This window comes from Piliocolobus tephrosceles, chromosome 19 (assembly GCF_002776525.5).
Source record: "Piliocolobus tephrosceles isolate RC106 chromosome 19, ASM277652v3, whole genome shotgun sequence".
In the NCBI taxonomy this organism is placed as follows: Eukaryota; Metazoa; Chordata; class Mammalia; order Primates; family Cercopithecidae; genus Piliocolobus; species Piliocolobus tephrosceles.
Window position 1 is genome coordinate 10,655,264 of NC_045452.1, and position 20,023 is coordinate 10,675,286.

The following is a 20,023-nucleotide window of genomic DNA, read 5'->3' on the forward strand; positions in this document are numbered from 1 at the left end:
TCGGCTCACTGCAACCTCTGCCTCCTGGGTTCAAGCGATTCTCCTGCCTCGGCCTCCCGAGTAGCTGGGATTACAGGCATGAGCCACAACACCTGACTAATTTTGTATTTTTAGTAGAGACGGGGTTTCTCCATGTTGGTCAGGCTGGTCTCGAACTCCCGACCTCAGGTGATCCGCCAGCCTCAGCCTCCCAAAGTGTTGGGATTACAGGCATGAGCCACTATGCCCAGCCAAGATTTTTTTTTAAGAGACAATGTGTCACTCTATTGCCCAGGCTGTAGTGCAGTGGCATGATTATAGCTCATTGCAACCTCAAACTCCTGAGCTGAAGCGATCCTCTCACCTCAGCCTCCAAAGTAGCTGTAACTACACTCACGCACCAATGGTTGAGATTTTAATTAAGGAAGCAGGAAAAATATTGTTTTTTTTTTCTCTAGCTCCCCCCTGGTAAAAAGAAGGACAGCTCTGGCTCTTGTGGACTATCCCAAGCCCATCTCTCCCGGCCTAGACTGGGGGCAGGGCAGGTGAGGGCTGTTGTCCACGTGTGTGTGTGAGGGCAGATGGCTCTGTGCGTGCCTGTATAGATATATGTGATAAGATGGCCAACAGTGCCCTGCTGGGCCTGCCTTCACCTGTTTGTGTACATGTGAGAAGAGTATGTGTGTGTGTGTACACGTGTGCCCACATGTGCACTGCGGGGCCCTGTGTGGACATGTCCAGAGATCACAACTTCAGCCTATCTGCGTCCATGCGAGACAGCATGCGTGTGTGTGTGCATGTGCGGGTGTGTCAGTGTGTGTGCAAATGTGAACGCATTTGCAGGGAGGAGGTTTGACTGTGACTGTGTGTTCCCTTCTGGGCCTGCTTTGGTCTGTCTGCGTCCGTGTGACAGAGCCGAGGAGTGTGTGTGTGTGTGTGAATGTGTGAGGGCACAGAGCCCTGTATCTGCAGGTATGGATTTGTGCGCAGGGAGGACGGTCATTTCTGTGATTAAGTGTCCTGCTGGATTTGCCTTAGTCTGTCTGTGTGCGTTTGTGTGCAGGTATGTAGCTGCGTGTTTATGTGGATCTGTGTGTGCACATGGAGGCCCGTGTGTCCATGCATTGTGTGTACATATGCCTATGTGTGTCTGTGTGCATGTGCTCACTGCAGTGCGTATTTGCCCCGTGTGCCTGTGTGTGCATGTGTGTGCGTGTATCTGTGTGTTTGTGTGGATCTGTGTGCGTGTGCATGAACGTGCGTGTGTCCATGCCTTGTGTGTACATATGCCTATGTGTGTCTGTGTGCACGTGCTCATTGCAATGCATATTTTCCCCTGTGTGCCTGTGAGTGCATGTGTGTACGTGCATTTGTGTGCGCAGGTACTGTGTGCTTGCGAGCGTCTGCTCACTGGCATAGTGCATTCATTCTGTGTCCAGGGGCCCTTTCCTGTCTCCAGAGCTTCCGACTGTCCTCTGCCCAGATTGTCCTCTTCTTCCCTCCCTCCTTCACTCGTGAAGTCCCTGGGCCAGCCTGGTGAGTGTCACATAGGCTCCAAGGAGCCTCTGAATCCCCTTAACCTATACACCGAGTTTTATGCACATTTCTGGAGAGGAGCCACGATTCATAGCAATTTTCTAAAGAGGCTTATGCCCCCACTCTCCATATTCAACCCTAACAGGTTCAAAACCACAGCTCTGGTTTTTTTGTTTGTTGGTTGGTTTTTTCTTTTGAGACAGAGTCTTGCTCTGCCACCCAGGCTGGAGTGCAGTGGCGCGATCTGGGCTCGCTGCAACCTCTGCCTCCCGGGTTCAAACGATTCTCCTGCTTCAGCCTCCTAAGTAGCTGAGATTACAGGTACACATTATGACGCCCAGCTAACTTTTATATTTTTAGTAGAGACAGGGTTTTGCCATGTTGCCTAGGCTGGTCTTGAAATCCTGATCTTCAAGTGATCCACCTGCCTTGGCCTGCCAAAGTGCTGGGATTACAGGTGTGAGCCACTGCACCCGACCTTTTTTTAGTTTTAAAAAAATTTTTTATAGAGATGGGGTTCTCACCATGTTGCCCAGGCTGGTCTTGAACTCTTGGCCTCAAGCGATCCTCTTTGCCTCAGCCTCCAAAAGGGCTGAAATCTTCACCTACTCATTAGGAGAAACACTTGTAGCCAGTGTTTCTGAAGCCAGGGGTTGAGAGTGCAAGCTCTGGAGCCAGAGGGACTTGAGTTCCAACCCTGACTGCGTGGCCCATTGTGGGTTCCTGGGGCAAGTCCCGGACCCCAGAGTCTCAATCTTCCTATCTGTAAAGCAGCTGGTTTTTTTGTTTGTTTGTTTGTTTGTTTTGAGACAGAGTCTTGCTCTGTTGCCCAGGCTGGAATGCAATGGTACGATCTCAGCTTACTGCCACCTCCACCTCCCAGATTCAAGCAATTCTCCTGCCTCAGCCTCCTGAGTAGCTGGGATTACAGGCTCCCACCACCACACCCAGCTAATTTTTTATATTTTTAGTAGAGACAGGGTTTCACCATATTGCCCAGGCTGGTCTCAAACTCCTAACCTCAGGTGATCCACCCATCTCGGCCTGCCAAAGTGGTGGGATTACAGGCATGAGCCACCATGTCCGGCCTAAAGTGGCTTTTTAATAGAGTATGAGAATTAACTGAGCTAACATGTAGAAGGCTCTGGGCACAGCTCCTGGCGTGCAGCAAGCATGATAAACATAGCTATGGTTTGTGTAGGAGACAGAGCAGATAGAAAGCCTTCCTTGCTCCCAGAGGTGGCAGTTTGAGAAAAGAGTGTCATCTTTTTCTCACTTTGTATGCACATATCTGTACATGTACCCGCATGTATAAATAGTTGACTTTCTGTCTCTTAATGTAATAGAAATGCAATCACTGTATATCCATTGGTCTTTGTCTGCTTTTTTTCTCCCTGTAACCAGGGGTGATAACTGGGTCTCAGGTCAGCACGTGGAGACCTCGGGCTTTGTTACGGCATCTGGTTTCCCATGTCTGGTGGCTCCATAGCTGTTTAGGCTGTTCTCAGTTTTGTGCCATTTCTGTTGGTGCCACAGCAGGCACCTGTCACGTCTGCATGGGATGGCTGGCCGAGGGCTCTGTGGAGCTTCTCCTGCTTCATGGGCCAAACCGAACCATCCCTTCTCCCAGCCCACCTCCAGGGCTGTACCTAGGTTATTTCCTCTTCCAACACTGATTCTGGTGTGGCACAGAAAGATGAAGGGAATTCCACAGGGCCCTAAAATGAGTTAGTTGCCTGGTCCTGGCCCAGGAGTTTCTCCTTCTGGCGGTCTGGGGTGGGGGCAGGGCTGCAGCGAGCGGGGGCTGCACTGTGCTTGGCATGGGAATCTCTGTGATGGCTGGGACATTCCAGGTGCTCAGCGGCCCTCAGCCCTGCACAGGGTCACGGGCCCTGTGCTTTTCGCAGGGGCTGGAGAAGGAGGGAAGGTTTCAGGTGACCCTTCTCAGCCTGGGTCTCCTACCCTTCCCAGACTTTCTTCCTGCCCTCAAGCCTGGGGTCAGCAGGTTCCCAGGCCGGGGTCTTCACAGAGCCACAGACCGTGGCTCAAGGAGATGAGGAGACGGGAGCTGAGACTCTGGGATGGAGTCAGAGGCTGGGCTAGGCCATCCATGTTGCTGGGTTCAAATCTGGCTCCTCTATGCACCAGCTGTGACAGGAGCAGTTGTCTTCACCTCCCCAAGCCTCAGTTTCCCCTCTGTAAAAATAGGGTGGGGGTACCTTCCTACCTTCCTCCCTCACCGTTAGAAGATAGTGTAAATAACCCTTAGCATACAGTAAGTGCTCAATATGTGCAGTGCACTCTGATTATTAGTTGGCGTTTGGAGAAGTCAGTCCTCTGGGCTTGGGGCATTGATTACACAACCCAGCCGAACCAAAGAGGGGACATGGGGATGAGTGAGACAGGGCCTCTCCTCTTGCATGCTGGCGGAGTGGGCAGGCATGAATTGGCGGCTTAATTCAGCGTGACAGGTGTGCAGATGCTGCGGGAGCCAGGGCAGGGCACCACTGGAATTGCTCAGGTCAGGGTGGAAATGGGAAAGGATGGAAGGAATAGGCCACGTCACATCCGGGCTTTGAAGGTAGGAAGTGCCATGGGGAGAAGCAGAAGAAGGGCACTCCAGGCAGGGGGCCTAGCACCAGCAAAGGCCTGTGGCAGGTGTGGGCACAGGAAATCCTGAGGGCTGGGGAGTTGGGTAGGCAAGGCAAGGATGTAGGCAGGTTTCCATTCTGTGACATTCCCTCTAGGGAGGGACCAAGGGGCAGATGGAGAGGCCACTCTCTGCAGTTGTCCAGGCAAGAGCCAGGCAGTGATGGTGGCCTGGATGGGTCAAAGTTGGAGAGGAGAGAAACTGGGGAGGGAGAGCTCAGGGGAAGATGGCCCACTTCCATCTTTCCCCTGCCGTTCATTCCTCAAGACCTGCCAAGAGCGCTCAGCACGGCCCCACCCCCAGGGCCATGACATCCACCCCTCAGCCACAGAGACTCCTACCAGCCATTTGGGCCCAAATGACTTTGCAAGCTCAGGGGGTCTCTCTGCCTGGGGATTCAGGGCTCTTGAAGAGAACACGGACGTCCTCACCCATCCTCCCGGAGTCCCCGGCAGGGGACCCTGCATGGTACCTGAGTATCCTCTCTTTGGGTCTGTTTCAGGAACTGGTGCTCCTATGTGGTGACCCGCACCGTCTCATGCCATGTGCAGAATGGCACCTACCTTCAGCGAGTGCTGCAGAACTGCCCCTGGCCCATGAGCTGTCCGGGGAGCAGGTAAATGAGGTGGAGAAGGAGCTGATGGCATTCTAGGTGGAGGCACAGTTTGGGCAAAGGCCTGGTGGGGGGACTGCATGGGGAGTGTGGGGGAAGACTGGACCCCAGGGTGGGTGGAGCAAAGGTAGCATCAACTGACACCATTCTCAGCCTATCCCCTGTGCTGTTGAAGCACCCTGGAGGGCTTCCTGGGGGAGGGATACACCATTGCTTGCATTCCTTTACTCAGTGAGTATTCACTGCTGGGCTCAGGCCAGCCCAACCTGCAGGGTCTTCCTGTCCAGCTGGTATCCAATCTCTGATCCCTGTGGCAAGGTGGTGGGGGGATGGAAGGGCTGAATCCCAAAATGCAGGAGGAGAGAGCCTCCAAAGGGAACTGGAGGCAGCAGAGGATCCTGGGGGTTCTGGGTTTGTTCCCATGGGTATTCAGGGCAGTGGGAGAGGTCGTGGAGGACCCTGTCTCAGCTGGGCCACCTGGGGACTCTTTCAGCTACAGAACTGTGGTGAGACCCACATACAAGGTGATGTACAAGACAGTGACTGCCCGTGAGTGGAGGTGCTGCCCTGGGCACTCGGGAATGAGCTGCAAGGAAGGTAGGACTGCCCAGCTGGCTCCCAGAGCCCCGCGACAGCAGGCCAGGTGCCTCCCTGCAGGTGCATGGAGCCGTGAACTGTTAGAGAGTCATGCACAGTACCGTGCCTGCTGGGGCTAGCTGCACAGAGCCCGGCTCAAACACAGTCAGTGCTTGTTGTCCCCCACCGCCCCCCACGGTGACCGCTTGCCTCTTGGGAGACTCTCAGGACCCCCAGAAGAATTTTATACATGCTGCATAGCTCACATTATAAGTCATGCCATCCTAAGTCTTTCCTCCACACTCGGGGAAAGCCCATCCAGACATTTCCATGTGACACGGTAACAGACATTACGGGGAAGCAGAGAACCATTTTAGTCAGTTCATGGGTCAGAGAGGTAAGAATGGTTTTACCTATCCTGCAGATGAGGAAACCGAGCTCAGGAAGGGGAGGGGCACACACGTCTGTCTGTCTGCCAGGCTGTACTCTCCACCCGCTCCCCAGGCTCCAGGCAAGCGAGGGCTTGGCTGGGCCCCTGTGTGCAGAGCGTGTCCCAGGCTCAGGGACTTCTCTCACCCCACCTGCCTTCACTGTGTGTACCTCTGGGTGGCTCGGGGCTGAGCACCCTGCAGGGGCACAGAGGAGGCAGCCTGGGCCTCCCAGGAACCTGGCCACACTCTCCCCTGCAGAACCCTCTCCTCTCCTCCAGGCACCTGCCCCACTGCTGAGCAGCCCAGGCCCCTCCCACCCTCACTGCCTGGCTGAACCCATGAGCAGCAGATTATTGAACACCAAGAGCTGTGTTTCCAAGCATGGCGCTAAAGAGGATGGGCTGGCCCAGAATCATCCTGAGAACCAGGCGCAGAGACAGCTCAAGGGACAGAAGCATTCACAGCCCCCAAAGCAGCACATGAATGTGAACGTCAGTCTCAGGACATACCCCAATTCCAGAAACACAAATGTGCGAAAATGTAGCCTCTGACTCGAAGGAACATGGTGCTTCCAGAAGCCATAGCTCACGGGTGTTTCTTGGGAGATTTGCACACTTCACTTCCCGGGGACCCTCAACAGCCCAGTTCACAGATGGGGTGACTGAGGTCCAGTGAGGTGGAGGGGAGTGGCACACAGCCATGAGGATGGTGTTCAAAACTCACCACGCAGTGGGGAGAGGTCTGGCAGGTTCTGACATGGGGTAGAGGAGTACCCAGTGAAGTCAGGGAGAAACTGAGTGGCTAGAGGGTGTGCCAAGACGCCCCACGCCAAACACCCCTGCAGAGAGGCAGCCACAGGGCCGATGTGGGAAGCTGGAGCGGTGGACAGATGTTTGAAGGGGAGCCAGGAATAGCACCCTCTTGTCGCTGGTGGGAGGGAGAGGGGAAGGCAGGTAGGGCCAAGGGGCAGGAGAGCCAGCCAGGAGGGGCGGCTGCCAAGGAGATCACAGAGGAGCTGTGGAGGGGAGGGCCGAATCCCCGGGGCATGGGGGCCGCCTAGGCCAGGCAGGGCCTCTCCAGACAAAGGCCATTCTGTCCCTGGCTCCCCTCCCAAGGGCAGAACTTCCTGGTCTCTGGGGCCTTCAAGGAGCAGGTGAGGGAGAGGACAGGTGGGGACAGCCCCCATGCCCTTGAATCTAGCTGCTGGAGGCCGTGACTCCAGGAGCTAGGCCAAGGGCTGGGGGCTCTGCTGATGCTAAGGCAGGGGCATGAGCCAGACAATGGAGCCAGGCCAGCTCCCTCTGCGGGGCCTTCAGGTCCCAGCGTGGGTATGGGATATCTGAGGCTTCCTGGGCCAGGCCAGCTTTGCTGCACACCAGCTGCATGGCCTTGGGCCGGGGACTTCCCGTACGTTGTGCAAGTCATTGTGCAAGGGCCCTGGGCTTGGGGGTGCTGCACTCCAGGAGGCAGTCTTCTCCTCCCACTCGGAAGGAAAGGCACCATCACTAAAAGGCACCAAGCTACTGTGTATGCCCACAGCAGCCTGGGCTCCCCCACTTTCAGCCTCAGTGTCCTCACCTGGGAAGTGGGCAGGATGATAAGAGTCTGCCTCCCTGGGTATTGCTAGGATGAAATGTTGGAGACTGTGGAGGAAAGGGAGGTGGCTGAGTGGATGCTTCCACTATTCCAGAAAACTCTGCTGGGGTCTTGGGAATGGGGAGCAGGGAGGCACAGGGACATTGCCAGGGGCTTCCTCCCACAGTTGAGTTCAGGCTGGGCTCCCCGGCTGCTTCCTGTGCTGGTGCCCACTCTTGTCACCTGCCTAGCGCTGTCTCTTGACCCTGGAGCCATAGAGATGCATCACGAGGGCCAACAGGGCCCAGGGCAGCCTGCAGTGGGCCAAAGGAGGAAAGGGAACACCTGCCATTCCGGAATCCAGCCCTAAATCAGCTGCACTCTGCTGTGTGACTTGGGGCAAGTCACTTCTCTCTGAACCTTGGCTTTATCTGGAAGTCACCCAGCATGAAGAAGTAGCACTCATGATTGGCTCATGGTAGATGCTCCACAAATGTCTTCCGCTCCCATCCTGCATCCCCACCACGCACCCCATGCTGAGGATTCCATGGCCTCCTGCCTCTGAGACCGCACTTCACAATCAAGAAACGAACCTTGAGTCTATGTGAGGCTGGTGGGCTCTAGTGAAGGACTTCACAGCGCTGGGCCCTGGTTTTCTGCAGAATAGGGATGTTCACTTTGTGACAAATGACGATTGTCTCATTGGATGTCCATGGCAACCTGTGGAGAAGGGGCTAGAATGGGCTCCATTTTACAGATGGAGAAACTGAGGCTCAGAGAGGTGATGGGACTGGCCCGAGGTCACTCAGCTGGTGAGAGCCAGGATCGGGACCTGTCTGAGCAAGCTTCTGTGCCCCCAGGCCTCAGGAGGTGGGGCTGGCGGAGGCTATCACCTGGCCCCCTTTCATCAGAAACAATAGGGCTTATCAGAAACAATGGGTGAGGAAGAACCAAGGCCAGAATCCGCTAAGTGGGCCAGGCAGGGGTGGGCGCAATGCCAGGGCCATGTCATGAGGGCGGGCCGAGCCCCACAATCAGCTTTTCTGGGCCTGGGTCTGATCCCCTGAGTACCTGGGCTGGTGGGCTCTGCTGACAGTGGGGCTGCTGCAGTAACCCCCATGACACCCTGCCTCTTGAGGCTTCCTGCAGACAGATCAGCCCCGCTGTCCGGATGATGAAAATGAAGCTCAGAGAGGGTGTGGGTCTCACATAAGGTCACACAGCAAACACGTATTGTGGCCAGGTTTTTCCCCAGGGTGCCGACCTGAGTTCTGTGGCATCCCCCTGCCCCAGACCCTCCTGCAGTAATCAGGACAAGGGGAAGGAAAGCTGCCACGGTCCTCCGTGCTGGGCGCTGCAAGGCATACCCCCCTCCCCCACCACGGGGGCCATCACGTCATGGTACAGAAGGCCCAGATGCAGAAACTGAGGCTCAGAGAGGGGAGTGCCTTGTCCAGGGGAGCAGTCTGTGAGCTGAGGAGCTGGGCTCAAACCTGGTCAGTCTGACTGCAGCCAGGGGTCTTTCCCCTGCAGCAGTGCTGGCTGAGGATGTCCCTGGGAGCCTGTTCAGAAAGCTGGGATGCTGTGAGGCTGGCGGAAGCCAGTCTCAGCCCCAGCTCCTCCCAGATAGAAAGATAGAGAGGCCAGTGCTCCCTCTCCTCCCCTCCCCTCCCCTCCCTATGGACCCCATGGAGCTGGACTGCCTCTGCTTCCCCCTCATAGGTCCCATTGTCCCCAGCATACATATTTTTCCCCCATCCATGGTTATTCACAGCCCCTGTCTTCCGAGAAGAGGAGCCAGAGAGGGGACACTTGCCTGAGGTTGACCACAAAATAGCCTAAGAATGGGCCAGGCACGGTGGCCCACACCTGTAATCCGAGCACTTTGGGAGGCCAAGGCAGGAGGATTGCTTGAGGCCAGGAATTCAAGACTAGCCTGGGCAACATAGCAAGACCCTATCTCAAAAAAAAGTTTAAAAATTAGCTGGGCATGGTGGTACACACCTGTAGTCCTGGCTACTCGGGAGGCTGAGGCAGGAGGATTGCTTGAGCCCAGGAGTTCAGGTCTGCAGTGAGCTGTGATCCTGCCACTGCACTCCAGCTTAGGTGACAGAGCAAGATCCTGCCTCTAAATATAAAATTTTAAAATAGCCTTCAAACAGACTGAGGTTCTAGCCCAGGCCCTTCCTGGGCTCCTTGGTCTCTTCTACCATCCAGGGCTGGGCACTCTCCACACTCATCTCTTTCATCCTAACCAGGCTCCTGGTATGGTGCTAAGTCTGAGCTTTACTTTGCAGATTCAGAATCCAAGGGCTAACCACTGCAAATCCACCCACATCCACCACCCAGCCACCCCCACTCCTGGGAGTCCCGGCAACCCCCACCTCCTGCCAGCCCATCCTGTATGCCCAGCCGACTGTGTGGCTGCCTCCTCCACTCTCTCAGCCCCTGCCTGCATCCCCTGAATCTCACCCTCCCTCTGTTTGAACCCCCTGCCCACACCGGCTTTGTCTCTCATACATGGCCTTGGCAGTAGCCGGCAAGTCACTGCTCTGCCTGCAGCGCTCTGGGTGCTCCCACCTGGCTAGGTTGACCCCCATCCTGCCACCGTTACTCCCACATCCCCAGTGCCTGGCATGGGCCACATATAAAGTGAGTGCACAGGAATTGAATAGGACCTTTGCCTGTCCTGAAGAGGAGGCCAGGCCTGACGTAGACTAAGCCTTCCTGGAGGCTCCTGATTGAGCTGGAGGGTTCTTGGAGCTCCCAGCCCCAGCTCTGACCCTAACCCCTGGCTCTGGCCACCAGAAGCAAATATTTACATTTGCAAAGTAAATTCCTTGCAGGAGACCCAGGCTGGGGCTGGGAAGGCTGCCTCCCTATGGCCTGTGGTTGCTAAACCGAGCAGAGCAGATCTGGGGGGTCGGTTGTGAATGAGGAAGCCCTTCCTTTGGCTTCTCTCCAGGGAGAGAAAGTCATGAAGGTGGATCCCAGGGACACCCCCAGATTTTCACACCCCTAATCCCCAACTTTTCACATCCCTAATCCCCAATTTAGGGCAAGATTGGAATCCCAGACCCCCTTGTCCCACTGCAAGGACAGAGCGGAACCCTCTCCCCTCTGGGCCTCAGTGTTCTGTGTCGTGAGGTGTCGTGAGGGTCCCGAGAAGGGACACAAAACTTCTTAGCTCAGGCCTGGCACTGGGCAGAGGGAAGAAGAGCTGCTTATGGGGCCCAGGGCTAGAAACTACAGACAATGCTGACCGTGTGGAGGTCAAAATGTGGAGGTCAAGACAGGGAGTGATGAGCTTCGAGGGGGCTTTGACACTGGTAGGTGCACTGGCCTCTTTGGGAAGGCTTCCTGGAGGAGGTGACATGGGTGCAGCAGCTGTAGAGATTAGGAGAGGGCATGGGGTAGGAACGTGCATGTGTGTGTGTGTGTATGTATGTGTATAGGGCATGTGAGGACCTCCCAGATGGTGGGAAGTGGCCCACAGTCAGGGTCCCAAAGTGGAGCTGGGGTTTGTGGTCCTGGGACCAGCCTTCAGGGCCTCCCTGGGAGGACAAGGTTGAGGCTAGGGAGGAGCCCTTCAGTAAGGACCACCAGGCTGAGATGAGGAGGGTCTTAGCTCACAGAGGCCTGTTTCAGGGCCTTTGACCAAACACCCGTGGGAGGGATATGACATTTGTTTTGTTTTGTTTAGAAGGAGTCTCGCTCTGTCGCCCAGGCTGGAGTGCGGTGGCGCGATCTTGGCTCACTGCAAGCTCCGCCTCCCGGGTTCACGCCATTCTCCTGCTTCAGCCTGCTGAGTAGCTGGGACTTCAGGCGTCAGCCACCAGGCCCGGCTAATTTTTTGTATTTTTAGTAGAGACGGGGTTTCACCGTGTTAGCCAGGAGGGTCTCGATCTCCTGACCTCTTGATCCGCCCACCTCGGCCTCTCAAAGTGCTGGGATTACAGGCGTGAACCACCGCACCCAGCCGGGATATGACATTTTTGTCCAACGGCAGATCTCCCCACAACCTGCGGCTTCTTCCTTACTGGAATTTTGTGTGCTACAGGGTCATTTTACAACCTGCTACATCCCTTAAAATGTTTCTGTCCATTTCTCAGAATTTTGGGGGAGTTTTTGGATAACTTTTTGTGAATCTTGAATCCAAACCCAAAATTTTCTGGTCTTTTGAACAGTTTTGTTATTTCTTTAAACTCTTTTCTTTTTTTAATTTAAATTTGCAATTACTCTGAGCATTTGATGTCTGTGCTGCTGTCAGACCATGTTTTTATTTGTTTTTCTAATTCTTTCTGGCCCCTGGAAAAACATCGAAAACAAACTGGTTGAAAAAGAATTTCCAACCACAAGTTTACAGATTAATAACTCAGGGGCACTCTAGTGTGACATTAAAACATTTATGCTGATTTTATTTTTTTTTAGATAGGGTCTCACTGTCAGTGCAGTGGCATGATCACAGCTCACTGCAACCTTGACCTTCCAAGTTCAAGCTATCCTCCCGTATCAGTCTCCCAAGTAGCTGGGACTACAGGCATGCGCCATCATACCCAGCTAATTTTTAAATTTTTTGTAGAGACAGGGTTTTGCCATATTACCCAGGCTGGTCTCAAACTCCTGGGCTCAAGCAGGTGTGAGCCCCTGCACCTGGCCCATTTATGCTGACTTTTTTTTTTTTTTTTTTTGAGGAGTCTTACTTTGTCGCCCAGGCTGGAGTGCAGTGGTGCATTTTCAGCTCACTGCAACCTCCGCTCCCGGGTTCAAGCGATTCTCCTGCCTCAACCTCCCAAGTAGCTGGGATTACAGGCATCACCAACCCCAGCTAATTTTTGTATTTTTAATAGAGACAGGGTTCCACCGTGTTGGCCAGGCGGGTCTCGAACAACTCCTGACCTCAGGTCATCCACCTGCCTCGGCGTCCCAAAGTGCTGGGATTACAGGCGTGAGCCACTGTGCCCGGCCTATGTTGATGTTCAAGACAGTTGTGTCTGCCTTATATTTGGTTTGCTTGATCGAAATTTATTTTCAGTTGGTGATTCGTGTATTCATCAACAAAAGTTTTATAAATGGCCAGTCTCGGTGGCTCACGCCTATAATCCTAGCACTTTGGGAGGCCAAGGCAGGTGGATCACTAGGTCAGGAGATGCAGACCATCCTGGCTAATATGGTGAAACCCCGTCTCTACTAAAAATACCAAAAATTAGCTGGGCATGGTGGTACGCTCCTGTTGTCCCAGCTACTCTGGAGGCTGAAGCAGGAGAATCGCTCGAACCCAGGAGGTGGAGGTTGTAGTGAGCCAAGATTGCACCACTGCACTCCAGCCTGGGTGACAGAGTGAGACTCCGTCTTAAAACCAAAAAAAAGTTTTATACATGAAGCCCATGAGATCCTACTGGGTGCTGGGCACTTTTGTAGGCCGAGCACAAGACAGACAAGGTCCCTGCCCTAGTGGGGCTGATGTTCCAGCCAGGAGGCCAGATGACAGGCAGTGGCCTGGGAAACTGGAACACGCTAGAAGGTAGATAATGCAATGGAAAAAAAAAAAAAAAGAAAACAACAGCAGAATAGAGAGGAGGGCAGAAGCAGATGGGGAGAGCAGCTGAAGCTTCATCACAGAGGAAACTCAAACATCCCCACGTTGCCAGAGATGGCCGCTTCTTTTGGTCAACTTCCCGAAAAGAGTACTAAAATGACATCACATCTCTACCTGGAAGCAGAAAGAATGAAGAGCGCTTGGTGAGGCCATTTTTCTCAGGCACCAGCACTCCTGCTGAACATTGAGCCTCCCTGCCGGGTGCCCCCACACCTCCACCAACCAAAAAAAGAAATCTGGCCCTGGAATCAGGCCGACCTGTGTTCAAATCCAGGCTTGGGACCGTCCCGCAGACAACCGATGACGAGTCGCCTCTCTTCTCTGCCTCATTTCTTCCAAGCGGGGAAGTGAAGCTGATTGTCATTTACTCATCCACCTTAATCTGAGCATGGGCAACAGAGAAGAGGTAGCACAGAGCCCTCGGTTTCCCCACCTGGAAAGTGGAGGTGGTACTAGCACCCACTTACTGTTAAGACTACGTATGTGAAGTGCTTAGAAGGTGCTAGGCCCAGGGTACATGCTAAACAAGAGTTGTCTGTTCTGATTATCACCTTCCTTGTAGGATTGAGCCAAGCTATACAAGGTCCTTCACATGGGCATGGTTCACAGTGATGTCTCCCCTTCCCAGGGAGTTCCCAGTGCCGGCCCCAGTCCTGGGCTGGCAACCCATCTTCCTCCATCCTGGGTGAGATTAGCCCCCTGTGCCTGGGCAAGTCACAGGCCCTTAAGGAGGGTGTGCTGGGGATGCAGGCTCAGCAGGAGTGGAGGCCCCACAGTGGGACCCAGAGCAGGGCCTGGCAGCCTCCACTGGGGGCTGGCCAGAGGGACTCGTCTGGTTTGAGTTCCCGGCGCCTCTCGCTCCCTGCATCAACCCACAGCCCTGCTCCGAGCTGCCAGGCCCACGCCTTATTTGGGTCTTGTCTCCCCCCAGACAACGTTCTGTGGCCTTAAAAGGAAAGCCTGGGGGGCTGAGGGGGGCAGTTGCCAATGCTGGCTCCACAGCCTCTCCAGCTGCGCCCCCGCCCCTGGTTTGGCCAGTCCATCCCTCCAGCTGTGGAGAAAACCAGTCCCCCAAAGCCAGGCCAGCCAGGGTGGCTGGGGTGGGGGCGGGGGTCCTCCTTGGGAAGGGGTGGCAGCAGGGGTTGGCCCTGGAACTGGCTCCCCTTGCCCTCCCAGGCAGCCAGCCTCCCTCTGGTTTTCATTTAAAACCAGGTCTGGATCCACTTCAGTCTCCTCTTACCAAGCCAGGCAGTGAGAGTATGGATGGCAACAGTCACGGCGGCCATTTATTGAGCACCTACTGTGTGTGCCGGTCCCTGTGTGTGCACAGTGGGCCCTTTGCATTCATGGCTGACCTCAGGCCTCACCCCAGCCTGGGAAGTTTAGAGGCCTTAGAATCCCATTTTACAGATGGGAAAATAAGTCTAGAGAGGACAAGTCACGCAGGACAGTAAGTGTCAGGGCTCAGACCCAGGCTTGTCTGAGCTCTAAACTCTTAGCCCATGAGGCTGGCTGGGGTTGGGGTCGTTGGGGAAGTCCTCAGCCTCATCCATGGCCCCCGCCCCATTGCCAGCCCCTCTTCCCAGCCCTATCAGGTGGCCAGCCTTGCTCTAGCTCAGCCCAGTTCATGCTATGTGACCCAGATACATTGCCTCTCCTTCTCTGGGCCTCTGTGTCCTGTGCTGAGGGGAGTAGGGATCCCTGCTGGGGCTACAGTGGTGGGCAGGGGGACCTGAGGAGGCAAGGATCACACCCCAGCAGGGCTCTCACCCTCCATCCCTCAGTTGCAGGTTCCTCTGGCTCCTTGGAGCCCATGTGGTCGGGCAATACCATGCGGCGTATGGCACTTCGGCCCACGGCCTTCTCAGGTGGGTCCTGGGGTGGCTTCTTGGGGTCCCCTGGGCTGAGGGAGCTCTGGAGCGGGCTCAGGGCAGTTTAGTAACTGTCCTAAAAGCCAGCAGGTCTGGCAGTGGAGGGTCAAGGACAGTAACCGTCTCCCCACCCCGCGCTCCCCAGGCTACAAAAGTTGCTTTGAGGGGCACAGAAAGGACCCCAGAGGGACATCTGACCTGGGTCCAGACACCCCGAGACCCATGACCCCTGGACTCTTGCAGACGCCAGTTCAATCCCTCCGTTTCCTCTTTTTATGTAATCAGCACTTTTCTGAGTATCAGCAGTGTGCGAGGCTCTGTGCCAGGCACTTCCCATCAGCAGCTCATTTAGACCTCACAGCTGTCCACTGCCCTTCCATTGTCCCCTTTTTAAAGAGGAGGAAGCTGAAGGTCTCTGACCTCCCTGCCCTCCCCTGCTCCAGGCCCCACAGCTGGGAGTCGGGGCAGCACCAGGACTAGACCCCAGATGTGCTAGTTAGGCACTCACCCCTCCCTGCTCTGAGCTGTGTCCTCAGGTGTGAACGGGGGTGACACTCCTGTGAGGAGGAGAGAGACTGCTGGCCAAGCACTTGGCAGGGCCAGCAGCTGGGAGGCTCCGTAAATGTCCAGAGCTGCTGCGAATGGCTCACGTCATTCTCGTGAGTCTCACCCAGGAGACTGGGGGGTGCTGGATGTTGGGTCGGGGGAGGCTCAGAGGATGGCACCTTTGAGGCCAGCCCAGTCCAGACTGCGCTGGGTAGGTCCCCAAAGCTGGCAAGCCCTGGCTCCAGCCCTGCCCGAGCGGGAAGCAACAGGATCTTTCCAGAGAGGACAAGTCACGCAGGACAGTGTCAAGGCTCAGACCCAGGCTTGTCTGAGCTCTAAATTCTTAGCCCATGAGGCTGGTTGGGGTCGTTGGGGAAGCCCTCAGCCTCATCCATGGCCCCTGCCCCATTGCCATTTCCTTGGCTTCTGGGAAAGGGGTCATTTTGGACACAGAGGCTGCCAGGGGTCAGGTCCCTGGTCCTGCTGCAGGAGAAGCAGGCCACTCTGGAGGCTCCAGCGCCAAAAAGAGCTCATAGGGTGAGGTCCCCCTGGATCCACCGTGATCCTATAGCCCCTCCCCAGCCTAAGGCTCCCTCATGGGTTGGAGTCATCAGATATCTGATCCTTCCCTCCATCCCACCTCCCAGAGCCTGAAGGGCTCTGAGGAGGAGCCTAGGACCCTCGGCCCTGGCCCCAAATTCCTTCCTCCCCGCAGGTTGTCTCAACTGCAGTAAAGTGTCAGAGCTGACAGAGCGGCTGAAGATGCTGGAGGCCAAGGTGGGTGAGCAGCTCCCTCCTGGGTGGTTGCCCCCTGCCCCAGGCCAGTCCCGGCAACCACCAGCCCACCCTCCCCTCCTCCTTCTCCACACCCCATGCTTGCGCCCTCAGGGAACCCACAGGGCAGCTCTGAGCCGACTCGGCGAGCAGCAGCCCCTGTCAGGCATGTCCTGGTTTCCTCTAGTGTCTCTCCCTTGGAAGCCTGCTCACAGGTTGTGCCTCAGTTTCCCCTTCTGTAAAGCGGAGGGGACACTAGCATCCACTCAGTGAAGACTGTGTATGTGAAGTGCAAGTCACAGCCAGCCTGGCCTGTGCTTCCTCCAGGAGGCCTGTGAGTTCCCTCCCATGGGGCTCCATTACCATCCCAGCCAGATCAGCAGAGACACTGCCCAGAGATCCTGGTGGGATCTCCTGGCTGCCCCTGCCCCATCCCCTTTCTCTATCCCCCAACCCCCATCCATAATACTATCTTCCTGGTTTCAAAAACAAAACACCTATCACACATCTCACATTATTTCAAGATAAAATGTTTTGTATTCTTTGGTTCGTCTGGTTTTGTTTGAAACAGGGTCTTCCTGTGTTTCCCAGGCTGGAGTGCAGTGGCGAGATCTCAGCTCACTGCAACCTATGCCTCCTGGGCTCAAGCCATCCTCCCACCTCAGCCTCCTGAGTAGCTGGGACCATAAGTGAACAATACCACATCCAGCTAATTTTTTAATTTTTGGTAGAGATGGAGTTTCTCCATGTTGTCCAGACTGGTCTTGAACTTCTAAGCTCAAGCAGTTTGCTGTCTTGGCCTCCCAAGGTGCTGGGATTACAGGCGTAAACCACTGCGCTGCCATAAAACTTTTTTTTTTTTTTTTTTTTGAGACTGAGTTTCGCTGTGTCGCCAGGGCTGGAGTGCAGTGACCGGATCTCAGCTCACTGCAAGCTCCGCCTCCCGGGTTTACGCTATTCTCCTGCCTCAGCCTCCCGAGTAGCTGGGACTACAGGCGCCCGCCACCTCGCCCGGCTAGTTTTTTTTTTTGTATTTTTTAGTAGAGATGGGGTTTCATCATGTTAGCCAGGATGGTCTCAATCTCCTGACCTCGTGATCCGCCCGTCTCGGCCTCCCAAAGTGCTGGGATTACAGGCTTGAGCCACCGCGCCCAGCCTTTTTTTTTTTTTTTAATTAAAAAGTACAGCTTGGTGCAGTGGCTCACACCTGTAATCTCCACACTTTGGGAGGCTGAGGCAGGTGGGTTGCTTGAGGCCAAGAGTTCGAGACCAACCTGGCCAACATGGCGTAACCCTGTCTCTTTTAAAAATACAAAAATTAGCCTGGCATGGTGGCACACACCCATAATCCCAGCTACAAAGGAGGCTGAGGCATGAGGGTTGCTTGAACCTGGGAGGCGGAGGTTGTAGTGAGCCAAGATCATGCCACTGTATTCCAGCCTGGGCAACAGAGTGAGACTCTGTCTCAAAAAAAAAAAAAAAAAAAAAAATTAGGCTGGGCACAGTGGCTCAACCCTGTAATCTCAGCATTTGGGAGGCTGAGCCGGGTGGATCACAAGGTCAGGAGTTCAAGACCAGCCTGGCTAAGATGGTGAAACCTTGTCTTTACTAAAAATACAAAAAATTAACCGGGGCCGGGTGAGGTGGCTCACGTCTGTAATCCCAGCACTTTGGGAGGCTGAGGGGGATGGATCACCTGAGGTCAGGAGTTCAAGACCAGCCTGACCAACATGGAGAAACCCTGTCTCTACGAAAAATACAAAAATTAGCTGGGCATGGTGGTGCATGCCTGTAATCCCAGCTACTCGGGAGACTGAGGCAGGAGAATTGCTTGAACCCAGGAGGCAGAGGTTGCAGTGAGCTTAGATCGTGCCATTGCACTCCTGCCTGGGCAACAAGAACGAAACTCTATCTCAAGAAAAAAAAAAAAAAATAGCCGGTCATGGTGGCAGGTATCTCTAATCCCAGCTACGGTGGGAGGCTGAGGCAGAGAATTGCTTGAACCCAGGAGGCAGAGGCTGCAGTGAGCTGAGATTGTACCACTGCACTCCACCCTGGGCGACACAGTAAGACTCTGTCTCAAGAAAAAAGAAAATTAATTAATTAATTAAATTTAATTTTTAAAATATAACATTCTAAATTTAGAAACATGAAAAGTTCAGAAATGTGAAAAAACAGCCAGCAAACTGTTCACAACACTTACCCGTGCCCCCAAAGAATGCAACTGTTGACACTTAAGCATCCTTTCTTCCAGATTTTCTAAACACACAGACATGCATACACTTTAGTGCGATTCTTTGCTCCATCATTCTCTTCTCTGGAAATTTATCTTCTGTTTGTTTGTTTTGATTTGATTCAGAAACAGGGTCTTGCTCTGTCACCCAGGCTGGAGTGCTGGCATTGCAATCTGCCGCGAGTTGGAGCTCACTGTAGCCTCCAACTTCTGGGCTTAAGCTATCCTCCTGCCTCAACCTCCTGAGTAGCTGGCATTACAGGCATGTGCCACCACATCTGGCTAGTTTAAAAAACATTTTTTTAGAGCTGGGGTCTTTCTATGTTGCCTAGACTGGTCTTGAACTCTTGGCCTCAAGGAATCCTCCTGCCTTGGCCTCCCAGAGTGTTGAGATTACAGGTGTGAACCACTGTGCCCAGCCTGGGAACTTACCTTAATGAGATTATCAGATGCAAAAATGTTTACCAATAGCGAAATTTGAAAACCAGGCAAAAGAAGGCATGGTTGCATGATTGTAGAGAATTCATTCTGTGGGACATTCAGCAGTCATTTAAAATACTCCCCTTGCCTAACATGAAAAGATTTCTCTAGCCTGGGCTTGGTGGCTCACACCTGTAATCCCAGCACTTTGGAAGGCCACGGCAGGAGGATTACTTGGGACCTGGAGCTGGAGACCAGCCTGGGCAACATAGCAAGATTCCATCTCTACAAAAAATTAGCTGGGCTTAGTGGCATACAGCTGGCACACAATCCCAGCTGCTCAAGAGGCTGAGGCAGGAGGATCACTTGAGCTCAGGCGGGCAAGGCTGCAGTGAGCCGTGATAGCACCACTGCACTCTAGCCTGGACAGCAGAGCTAGACCCTGTCTCTAAAATTAAAAAAAAGAAGATTCCCCTGATTTATCAAATGGGAAAACCAAGCTTCCAAATAGCGTGTGCTGGCACCTGAGTTACAAGGCACGGGGTTCCAGGAGCGGTTCCCTGAGCTCCCTCCCAGGAGAAGCCCACATAAGAGGCAACTCAGTCCCACATCCGTGATGGGAATTCCTGGTTCAGGGTCTGCCGGAGAGTTTCAGCTTTTCTCTGGACAGGCCCCCATGATCCCCAAGCCCCTGGTCTGTGGTCATCTGGCCTCTCTTTGGTCCTCAGCAGCTGAGGGGACACCTCCAGCTTCCCAGAGTCTTCCTCACCATGGGCCCAAAAGTGGACTTTGTGTACACCTCCGGGTTTCTATTTCATGTCGACTCTTCCAAACTTCCTTCCAAATTTAGTGAAAGGCCAGCAACGGTGGCTCACGCCTGTAATCCCAACACTTTGGGAGGCCGAGATAAGCAGATCACTTCAGGTCAGGAGTTTGAGACCAGCCTGGCCAACATGGTAAAACCCCATCTCTACTAAAAATACAAAAATTAGCCAGGTGTGGTGGTGCACGACTATAATCCCAGCTACTTGGGAGGCTGAGGCAGGAGAATCACTTGAACCCGGGAGGCGGAGGTTGCAGTGAAGCGAGATTGTGCCACTGCACTCTAGCCTGGGCAACAGAGCAAGACTCTCCATCTTGGAAAAAAAAAAAATTAGTGAAACTCTTCCAGCCATACCCTGTGGTGCTTTAACAAATCAAAAAAAGCTTCTTATTTGTAG

The 20,023-nt window shown here is 54.2% G+C and overlaps 1 protein-coding gene across 2 annotated transcripts in view; it reads left to right on the top strand.

Annotated features, from left to right (window-relative positions):
- Positions 1–20,023, top strand: part of EMID1 (EMI domain containing 1) — a 54,148-nt gene that overhangs the window by 4,681 nt on the left and 29,444 nt on the right. Inside the window, exons 2-5 of one of the 2 annotated variants that reach the window (XM_023190725.2) lie at positions 4,668–4,781; positions 5,272–5,375; positions 14,750–14,827; positions 16,092–16,153. In XM_023190725.2, the coding sequence (XP_023046493.1) occupies positions 4,668–4,781; positions 5,272–5,375; positions 14,750–14,827; positions 16,092–16,153 (358 nt within the window). Of the gene's footprint in view, positions 1–4,667; positions 4,782–5,271; positions 5,376–14,743; positions 14,828–16,091; positions 16,154–20,023 lie in introns of both variants that reach the window. The other variant, XM_023190724.2, reaches the window with a different exon arrangement.